This window comes from Diabrotica virgifera, chromosome 4 (genome assembly GCF_917563875.1).
Source record: "Diabrotica virgifera virgifera chromosome 4, PGI_DIABVI_V3a".
In the NCBI taxonomy this organism is placed as follows: domain Eukaryota; kingdom Metazoa; phylum Arthropoda; class Insecta; order Coleoptera; family Chrysomelidae; genus Diabrotica; species Diabrotica virgifera.
Window position 1 is genome coordinate 105,885,841 of NC_065446.1, and position 12,039 is coordinate 105,897,879.

The following is a 12,039-nucleotide window of genomic DNA, read 5'->3' on the forward strand; positions in this document are numbered from 1 at the left end:
TGTTTAAACAATATTTCACAAACAATAATAACATTAGTTTGATTTTTGTGGAATTAAAATATTAAAATACAACAAAATATAGAGTAAGAAAATAATATATTAGATAAAGATTGGAAGAAATTTTGGTGGAAATCAACTTGTGTGAATCGAACACCGCTGTCCTGCGCATAGCACCAAAAATTATTGTTTATTACAAAAATTTTCTGACGCCGTGGTAATTAATCGATTTTAATTTTGAAAATTGAAAATGAAAGGTACAGTACACTTCTATAAGCAAAAAAAATTTCAACTTGCTATCTGCTTTATTTTCAGTCCTATAACATTTTGAAAAAATGAATTTTTTTTGCGAAAGCTGGATTGCAAAATTTATTTTGCAAAATCTATTAAACCGATCTTAATGAAATTTCCAGTATTGTTTAACTGTATCATAAAGTTTTTCTGGGTGAAATATAAAGGTCCCAAGTGTAGCATAACTGGTTGAAAAACGTAAAATGCGAATACTTGTTTTTGTATGTTCTTTTCGCAATTATTGCTATTTTGCAACTAGGGTGACTATTTTTTAAATTTTTAGCCAATTTTATATTGTAGGAAATTTAATTACGCAACTTTTATGTTAGTACAACTTTTCTCGAAAATGAATACTTTTAAAGTTATAATCAAAAAACGAAGAAAAAAATCGAATTTTTCATTCAATTTTTGACAATTTGATTATTTAAACAATGTTCCGGACCTTTTTGAGAGGGAGGATAACTCAAATATTATTATTTGATTTATTTTCAAGCAATTTCTGCAAAAAAATTTAAGTCACCTCTCAACGTCCATCTCAAAACAGATGCGCCCTGGACTAATGAGAATAATGTCAAAATAATTATGCTTACCGGTTATTACATCAGCTGAAATGGGAGTGAATTTTGTACACTGTGCAGAACAATCCTCCGGTATCTTAAGAGGACCTGTCTTATACTGTTGGCATTGTACGCAATCTTTGAATTCGGCACATCTATCAGGACAAGTCTGAAAAAATCCATAGATACACAACTGTAGCGATGAAGATTACCTACTAGAAATGAAATTTAGAAAATGTCATGTGGTAAATAAAGGCAAATGTTGGTATTTAAACTATCTTTTGGTACTTAGTTAAATAAATTCTTAGTCAACGCCTTCAGTTTAACAACATTCTACAGTCGGAAAAATGAAAGAATGCCCATGAACGATCACATCAATCACTTATTTTGTATTTGCTGTCTTTTTCTATAACAAACGTTTGTTATTTATAGAAAAAGACAGCAAATACAAAATAAGTGATTGATGTGATCGTTCATGGGCATTCTTTCATTTTTCCGACGTATTTATGATATACGCTGTGAGCTCGTACGTAGAGGGGATATTTACAAATTTGCGAGCGCCAGTAGTGGCAAGTCTGTAAACGTTTACCGGAAATTTGACATAAATGTCAAAGTGATTAATTTAAAATTAAAAGTAAAAACATTAGTTATAAAAAATATTAGTTGGTCAAAGCTGTGGTATATATTTTTACCTTAAATATACTTACGTTTTAAATACTGAATTTAAGTTTTTTTAATGTTCCGTAATATCTAATTATAAATAATCTATTATAATCTTAGCGCCATCTTCACGATTATTGTCAAAGTATCCGAAGTAAGAAATTCATATTTTATCAATAGAACGTCAAAATGATTAGCAAAATCTTAAAAAAATCGAGTACACTTTAATTAATTTTTTGCGTTGTAAATATTAAGCGATAACAATTAAATAATAAATTTAAAAATTACCGGTGAAAGTTGAATTAGTAATCCACCAGGAGCGCCACCAGCGAAGCTCAGAGCCTATACGCTGTGAGCTCGTACGTAGAGGGGATATTTACAAATTCGCGAACGCCAGTAGTGACAAGTGTGTAAACGTTTACCGGAAATTTGACATAAATGTCAAAGTGATTAATTTAAAATTAAAATTAAAAACATTAATTATAAACAATATTAGTTGGTCAAAGCTGTGGTATATATTTTTACCTTAAATATACTTACGTTTTAAATACTGAATTTAAGTTTTTTTAATGTTCCGTAATATCAAATTATAAATAATCTATTATAATCTTAGCGCCATCTACACGATTATTGTCAAAGTATCCGAAGTAAGAAATTCATATTTTATCAATAGAACGTCAAAATGATTAGCAAAATCTTAAAAAAATCGAGTACACTTTAATTAATTTTTTGCGTTGTAAATATTAAGCGATAACAATTAAATAATAAATTTAAAAATTACCGGTGAAAGTTGAATTAGTAATCCGCCAGGAGCGCCACCAGCGAAGCTCAGAGATTATACGCTGTGAGCTCGTACGTAGAGGGGATATTTACAAATTCGCGAACGCCAGTAGTGACAAGTTTGTAAACGTTTACCGGAAATTTGACATAAATGTCAAAGTGATTAATTTAAAATTAAAATTAAAAACATTAATTATAAACAATATTAGTTGGTCAAAGCTGTGGTATATATTTTTACCTTAAATATACTTACGTTTTAAATACTGAATTTAAGTTTTTTTAATGTTCCGTAATATCTAATTATAAATAATCTATTATAATCTTAGCACCATCTACACGATTATTGTCAAAGTATCCGAAGTAAGAAATTGATATTTTATCAATAGAACGTCAAAATGATTAGAAAAATCTTAAAAAAATCGATTACAATTTAATTACTTTTTTGCGTTGTAAATATTAAGCGATAACAATTAAATAATAAATTTAAAAATTACCAGTAAAAGTTGAATTAGTAACCGCTAGGAGCGACACCAGCGAAGCTCAGAGCGTATGTTATCGCTTAATATTTACAACGCAAAAAATTAATTAAATTTGTATCGATTTTTTTAAAGATTTTGCTAATCATTTTGACGTTCTATTGATAAAATATGAATTTCTTACTTTGGATACTTTCACAGTTATCGTGTAGATGGCGCTAAGATTGATAGATTGATTTATAAAATCATATTACGGAACATTAAAAAAACTTAAATTCAGTATTTAAAACGTAAGTATATTTAAGTTAAAAATATATACCACAGCTTTGACCAACTAATATTTTTTATTATTAATGTTTTTAATTTTAATTTTAAATTAATGACTTTGACCAAAGAATACATATCTGCCAAGAACCGACACAAACGGATTATCTATGAACTAAATTTTTATGCGCATGTGCCAGATCAGCCATTTCTCAATTTGTATGAATAGCAAATAATTTTGGTGACATTTGTCTTGTACAGGATCGGCGTTTGTTGTCACAGTTGTTTGTTTGGCTTGGCTTGGCGTTAGTATTTTGTTTTTGTATCAGTTTGTAGCTCATAATATTTTGTATAGACTTATTTTCTAGGTTTTAAGTTTAGTTTTTACTTTATTTGTTTTATTTAATAAAAAAATCAGGAGCATACTGTAATGCTACATGAATCATTTTTGTGGGGTTGTAAGTTTTATATATTAACAAAGAATTCACATCTGAAGATTCACACTGTGTCCGGTAATTTTCACAACTGTCACAGTTACTATGCCCATTAAGTGATTTTTAAGATATCCACAAACATAAGTAAAAGCATTTTCTGTGGGAATATTTTCTCTCCTGTAGCTGGTGTCTGAAATAGGTTTGGTTGATTTTGTCTATCAAATATTGTTATTTAACATCCAGTAAAACTTGATTTAAGTCATTCATGCAATTCATACTTCCTGAATGTAAATATGTTTACCAGTGCAAAGACCTATGGTGTTGGGTTACACAATTACCAACCTGTTGCCTGATACTGCCAAAAAGTTTTCTAAACAGTATTTATTTATGCATCTAGTTTTTAAATAAATAAAGACCAGTTTTGCCAACATGTCCCACAACTATTAATTGTTAATAGCCTACAACTATTAATTGTTATTTTCCAACATTTATGCAATTTAATTCTTTTTGAGATATCTTGATTATGTGAATTAATTATTTTAAGCTTTTTCATGAACTATAAACTATCGTATAAAAAATTAATTTTGTATTTATTGGGATTTCACAAAGAATTTGAATCTAAAATATCATACAAATTCTCTAACCTTTCTTTGACCTCTACTGTACCAACCATAGATTTATAATACTCCAACTGCATCTGCAGGAAGAGCACTTAAAGTCATATTTTATATGTGTTCATTCCACAAGCCACGTGCTGTGTTTAAAAAGTTGAGAATCCAATACTCACAAAAACTTCCATAAAGTACTTTTATCAGCAAACCTAAATTAAATTTAATAAACTATGTTTCATTAAATTGTTTCTGTAGTTTGTATAAAACAATAACTTAGGTCAAATATATAAAACAATTTATGACTGACTACTTGAAATTCAGGAGTTTCAGGAGTAACATTATATAATTTAGCTAATTCAAAAAGTTTGATCCAATATCACTTGAAATTGTTTCAACATTCAAGTTAATGCTTGATAATTGACAATACACTCTTCATAATAAGTTTACATTCTCTTGATTATACTTGCGTTCCAACAAAAAAAAACTAAAGACTGCTTTCATATGGAATATAAGCTTCTGACCATAATGATCAAAACGTTTCCATATATTCATAAAATACGTTAGACTTTAGGGACATTTCATCGATACATAAAATGCAGACTTGTCTTGTTCTAACATTGACCGTGATGATATTTTCCAAATCGTACGTTCGCTATCTTTGTCATACAACGCACTCAGTCGAACAGAATGTAGTGACAAGAAGTGACAAACAACGCTATGAAATATTTGACACGGCTTCAGGAATATTTGCTTTGGATGGGGTTTGTATGTTGATTGTCTAGTCACAGATTGAGTTGTTTATTAAATAATATTGATTGTGTATTTGATACATAATTGATTTAAGGCGTGAAATTAATAAAAAGTTATTTATTGTTTATTATTTATGGAAGATCCAAGCAGAGAACGAATATAATGAATTAGGAAATACCTCGAGAAACAAGTAATTGGTCCTAGGTTTTCACCCAAAGTAATTGAAAGTAGAACTGGAAGTCGATATTGGAACTCTTCGTGTAACTTTGCGTCGATTGATCTACGATTTTACTAATTTTGTCATCTTGTTTTACATTCATATCATATTTTGAGTGACTTTAAAGCAGTACCTACGGTTGTAACTCTAAAACCGAAGTCCGATGTCAAATTTCTCATCTTTAATACCATCCATGGGTTATAAGCTTTCATTCGACACCTCATTTGTCATTCTATCTGTATTAGTAACTGAGGAGTTGTATTCGCGGTCGGACGGATATCACTTGTGCTATTGCGGTGACTTTAAAATAGTACTTCCGGTCGCATTTCTAAAACCGGAAGTCCTAGGTCAAATTTCCCACCTTTAGTACCATCCATGGATTATGAGCTTTCATTCGACACCTCATTTGTGATTCTACCTGGTATAGTGACGAAGGAGTTACATTTCCGGTCGGACGGACAGACAGTCTAGGTCAAATGTCTCACCTTGAGTACCATCGATTATAAGCTTTCATTTGACACCTCATTTGTCATTCTACCTGGTATAGTGACTGAAGGAGTAATATTTGCGGTCGAACGGACAGACAGCCTATTAGGTCACACCAAGTCGTTCAAATTCTGACCAACTTGTTCACACTTTTTCAAAATTGGTGAAAACAACAAATTATATTTTGTATCGTTGTATCAATATAAGCCAAAAAGAATAATTAATAGTGAATGTCACGCCACTATAATATATTTTATTATTGGTCTTTCAATGCTAAAATCAGGATAAAAAAGGTATTTTATCCATGGTTTTAATCAATATAATTCTCACCATTACTTTGTGTTGTATTTGCAACCTTTTGTAAATCAAAAATAATTCCACCATATTAAGAATGTCAACAAAAGCCTGCCCTGCATGCAACCTTTTTCTCAGTGCAACTAAAATTTTATTGATACACGCCAGAAATGTGCGAGACTTTTTTCAGTGTACTCGCGTGTACACTTGCCAACTCGATACTAAAATTAAGTACATGCTAACAACAAAAGAATCGCCGTCCGTGTCGGTTCTTGTGAGAGATATGTATTCTTTGCTTTGACATTTATGTCAAATTTCCGGTAAAGGTTTACAGACTTGTCACTACTGGCGCTCGCGAATTTGTAAATATCCCCTCTACGTACGAGCTCACAGCGTATAAAATGGTGATGAAACACAACTACACAACAAATAACAATAACAGTACTAATATATCTAACACTATTTCGACACATTCACGTCTAATACCTAACAAATACGAATGCCTTATACCTGATTTTGGTCAATATTTATAACCCATGAAGGCACTGCAACAGCACGAACATTTCACGGCCAAGTAATGTTTTATGTTTATTTTATGGTCAGTGGCTTTGAATAAGGTTAATAAAACTTTTATTCAGAATTAAGCGTAAAACATATTTTAAATTAATTAGGGATTCCAATGAACTGTCAGTGGTGGTCGGTGGATGGCTAAACTGACATGGCCATAGACATAGTTAAGGGGGGTGGTCATGGCGTATCTAATGTTTACATTGAATATTGACAAATTTGTAAAGAATATCCTGTTTGGTTTTGTTTTTTTGTTAATTGTGTACCGAAATTTGTGAAATTGTGATAGCAAATTAAATATGAAGTGGTTTAAATATTGGATACGCCTATGGACGACAGTTTCGCCATCCAGCAGCCATATTATATCACGTGATTTGGAATGCCTAATTGCAATAGGGGTGGTTGGGGGTGGTTAAGGTTAATATTATACCCCACAGTGGCGGATGGTGGCTTTAGGGACAGGGTCGGCAAGGTTTTGTCTCCTCAGGTAGGTATGTCATCTAATTAAAAGGCTTCAATTTCATAGGAGATTTTTGGTTTTTGATTATTTTTATTTTTTTATTTTTTTTTTGTTTGTTTTGTGTTTTTTCCTATTAATTTAGAACCTAAACCTGTTTATAAATTAACTCTAGTCTATGTTGTTTCGAAGTAGCAAAATGAGTTATAACGTCATTGAAAAATTTATTATTGTTTTGGAGAGATTTTAAAAGTTTTTTTCTATTGAAATTTGAGACAAGCTTGACTCTCTTGTTTCGTGGTGTTTCGACTTTTTTGAGACAAGACAAATCCCGTTCATTTGAGGCAGAATTTGCCCACATTTGAGAACAATAATTTATTAATTTTGGGAACAATTTGTTGTACCTAATGAATTACAGTATATAAAATTATACATATTTTGTAACTTATCCCACCTTCCGAAAATATTTTAATCAGCATATAAAATTTCATTTTCTTATTTTATTTGACTAAAGAATGAGGGATAATTTTTAATGAACTTGTCTAATAGATATTTTGAAAATTCTTTGGCGTAATTTTTAAATTTTGAATCGTCAAAGAGGTAAATGACTTATGACAGTGAGTAATAAAGCGGGGGTGTAATAGTTTTAACTTTTGCCTGGAGACCATACAATTCACCGGACATCAAGGCAGCACCGTCATAAGTTTGCCTTACCAATTTATTTTGGATATCAAAAAATTTTAATCTGTCCTTTAAAACACCAAAAATATATTCTATCTTATGGCTTCTACTCACGTCTGAAAACCTAAAAACCTCTCATAATTATAAGGTGTAACGCGTATCGAGGAACAATTGATAATTGTGAATGACATGTTACCTCTATCAGTAGTTTCGTCTACTTCTACCGAAAAGGATCAAAATGTAACTACTAATTGATTCTTTCATTCTGTGCTGTTTTAGGTATGCCGCTAAATCTCTCCGAGACAGAAAGTAAATTAGAAAATTCCAGATCGTATTTGTTAAACAATTTTATTTGTTCTCTATAATTAACTTAATTTAACGAATGCTCCGATTCATCCTGTACCCTAAATGGTATTTCCTGGCAACTTTGAAAAACTACAATATCAATAATTAAACGAAGTAAAACTATAATCCTGGGCGCGCTAGCAAGGTACGTGGCTAGGTACGTGCCTTGCTGCCATTTGCAGGTCACCGATCGGACTTGTCATTCAAATGAATACGGCGAATGTACAATTGGTTGCCTATCGGCTAATATTCCATAGCTTCTTATTACAAGCAAATCGTCAATCTGGGGACGGCTTGCCGAAGCGGGCCTATCGCAATCGGGTGCATGACTGTAGGATCATTAATTTGAAAAGTCTCTTACGAACAGCGCACAGGGATCACTTAACGTATCGGATCGATCGAATTCTTTTAAAAACAATGAATAAAATTTAGTCTGTATTGTAGCATTACAAATTCCCGCTACAATGTTTTGTTATAAAATTCATTAATTTTAATCTTATCCCAAAAAAAAAAATATTTATTTTTCTAATTTATTTTTTGAGTTTATATATCTTTAAAATTTCCTAAGCCGCTCCTGTTCGAAATATTTCAAAATATTTCGCAGCATTGTAAAACTTAGGAAAATTCCTATTTATTTGTGTAGCATTTACTAACTACGTAGATAGTTATTGTGAAAACATTCCTTATTCTAGAAAAAGTCGGGAATATATTTCCCTTTGTTTAGAGCGCGAAGCATCGTTTGATATTATTGGTCTGAATTTTGAAAGATCCTTGAGTTTTAGTTGACGATTGGTCAATAGTCTTGGTCGAGAAATGCTTCGGCTCGACGCACGAGGAGAATTTTCGGAAGGTAAGGTACGCGGTACGCCGCCGAAACGAAGATTTAGTTCTAAAAGTATGTTTGAAGGTTAAACATCTTTTTCCCGTAGAACTCATAGAATCGCACTTTGCCGGTTTAAAATGGCTTTTTTCGTTATGGAAAACGAAGAAAAGGACTTGCAAAATGTCCAATAAACATTAAGGAATATTGTTGCAAAGTTTCACAGCAATTAGTTTGGATATATTTATGTGAAACAGTATTATTGTGACGCAGTTTGTTTTGCCGGTAAAAAAAGTGCGTGGTTCCTGTCTTTTCCTGTTTTTAAGATGATATATGGATTTGTTCATGTTTCCTGTAAGAATTCCCGTATTGAAGTACCCCGATGATGTTATTTGGTATCAACTTATCCTGTTTCCTGTTTGGTTTAAAATTGAATGTCTTCCCCCCAATCTCGAATGGAAAATTTTGGATAAGTGTTTGACGTGTGACATGGATTTTTGTTTTAAAAATAAAGGTATGGATAATGTTTATTTTAAATAAATTCACAAGTGGATATTAATTTGGTAAAGGTTTTAAATATTTAAATAGTTTGTTTTCAACATGGATTTTATTGTATAAAGTAAATAAAATGGCAGTGACTTTTGACAGCCATAAGTCAAATTTTTGTTTTGGTACACTGCTAAAAATAAGGTTAAGAATTGTAAAATCATATATTTGTTTTTATTATTCATTTCTTGTTTGAGAATATGTTTATTCTCAAAGTAAAAATAATAAGGTATAAAGGTTTAAATAAACATTATAAAATGTACACATTTTTATTTCTGTAACCTATGTTTTGGAAAATTATTAACCAGATATCTAATATAAGCGAATTAAGTTTTAGAATAGAAGAAAATGATATGGCATAGAAGCCAATAAAGGTAAATAATAGCCCAGTTTGACCCAATGAGGAATCTAAGATGAATGTCCCCCCAGTTGGTTCCCATAAGTACGGAATATGTCCAGTAAGTAAGGACCAAGAGAAACGGAAAAATCAATAATCGACTACATACTGATAGAACGCAATAATAGAAGGGCACTCCAAGACATAAGAGTTAGAAGAGGACCGGAAATAAGCAGTGACCACTACTTATTAGAAGCTAAAATAAAACATAGGATAGAACCCCAAACTAGACCAGCAGAAAATAGAAAAAAGATTGAGTTCGAAACAATTAAAAACTATAAGCTTAGAGACAAACAAATAGCTCAAAAATACGAAGAACTGACAAACTTAAAAATAACAAACTTGATGAGATCAATACAGGTAAGCAATTTGGAACAAAAATGGCAACTACTCAAAGATATATTAATTGAAACGGCAAAAGAAGCGTGTGGGGTGTACAGGAAAAACAACAAAACTAAACAAACGAGCTGGTGGAATGATGAAATCAAAAACCATGTAAAAATGAAGAAGAAAATGTGGGAAAAGTACTTAGGGAACAAAACCGAGGAAAATTACGATAGATACAAAGAAGAAAGAAAGAAAGTAAGAGACATGATAAAAATAGAAAAAGAAAAGACCTGGATACAATTCGGACAACAGATGGAATACAACAGTAAAGAAAATCAGAAACTTTTGTATCGAACAATGAAAAATATAAGAATAGACAAACCAACAAGAGATACAAGAATAAAAAACACAGATGGAACAATAATAACAGACGATCAAGAAATAATGGAACGATGGAAGCAACACTTTCAAGAACTACTAACTAGTAATGAAGTAAACAGAGAAGCGAACAACGAAGAAAATGAAGAAAGAACAGAACAGGAAGAAAACACAGATGAAATAACAAACGAAGAAATAGAAACAGCAATAAAGAAACTTAAAAATGGGAAATCTCCTGGACATGATAGAATAACACCAGAAATGCTGAAGTATATGGGACTGGAAGGTAGGAAATTGCTCAGAGAAATATGCAATGAGGCATGGAAGAAAGAAGAAATACCGTAGGACTGGGAGATGGGAGTAATACTGCCCATATATAAGAAAGGAGATATCAAAGAATGTAACAATTATAGAGGAATTACACTATTATGTACGGCACTGAAAGTATATGAAACAGTATTAGAACAAAAGCTGAAGAATATAATAGAAACGACACTAGAAGAAGCCAAGAGTGGTTTCCGGAAAGGCCGAGGGGTGCAAGATCACATATTCACAGTGAAGCAAATAACAGAAAAAACACTACTGACTAAAACCAAAGCGTACATGGCCTTCATCGACCTAGAAAAAGCATTCGACAGAGCGAAAAGAGAAACAATATGGAACAGTCTAATTAGAAGAGGAGTTGATAGAAAACTAATAGAAGTCATCAAAAGTCTATATAAAAGAAACACGAATTACATAATGCATAAAAATATGAAATCGCAACAATTTAAAACACCTGAAGGCTTAAGACAAGGAGGAGTCATGAGCCCTACACTCTTTAACATCTTCATGGACGAAATAATCAAAGAATGTATACCACAATTAAAAAAGCTACATGTAGGTTACCGAAACCTAGAAAGAATAGGAATATCAGAATGTGCATTTGCTGATGATGTAATTGTCATGGCAGATAAAGAGGAAGATCTAAGAAATAATCTACAAACATGGAATGAGGTATTAAATAGGCATGGGATGAAAATAAACACACGCAAAACAAAGATTATGGTAGTAGCACAAGAACAACCCGTATTAAACATACAAATCAATGGAGAAACAATAGAACAGGTAAACTACTTTCAATACCTGGGAGTAACAGTGGAAAACAACGGAAAACAACACAAAGATATAGAAGAAAGGATTAACAAAACGTCTAAAATATTCCACGCAATTAACAACAAATTTTTAAACAAAAAAGAAATATCCAGAAAAACCAAAATAACTGTCTTCAACACGATATACAGACCAGTACTTACATACGGGTGCGAGTCTTGGGTATTAACAAGAAGTATGAAGAGTAAGATCCAGGCACTGGAAATGAAATACCTAAGACGAGTAAAAGGAGTATCAAAAAGAGACAGACTAAGAAATATAGATATACGAGCGGAGCTCAAAACTAAACCACTCCTAGAATACATCGAAGAAAAACAGCTGAGTTGGTGGGGCCACATGAAAAGAATGAGAAGAAACATACCAGTAAGGAAAGTATGGGAAGCAAGAATTCAGAAAAAAAGAAACAGAGGAAGACCATCAGAAAACTGGGATACAACCATTGCGAAGATTATCCAAAAGAAAGGGAAAACCGTAGCAGAAGCAAGCAGACTGGCGCAGGATAGAAAACAATGGTCAAAGTTTGTGCACACGTGAATAGACATTAGTCCCGAC

At 31.9% G+C, this 12,039-nt stretch overlaps 1 protein-coding gene across 2 annotated transcripts in view; it reads right to left on the bottom strand.

The window, feature by feature from the left end:
- Window positions 1–12,039, bottom strand: part of LOC114343739 (integrin beta-PS) — a 117,507-nt gene that overhangs the window by 24,784 nt on the left and 80,684 nt on the right. For both annotated transcript variants that reach the window (XM_050648319.1, XM_050648320.1), the window contains exon 10: window positions 879–1,014. In XM_050648319.1, the coding sequence (XP_050504276.1) occupies window positions 879–1,014 (136 nt within the window). The remainder of the gene's footprint in view (window positions 1–878; window positions 1,015–12,039) is intronic.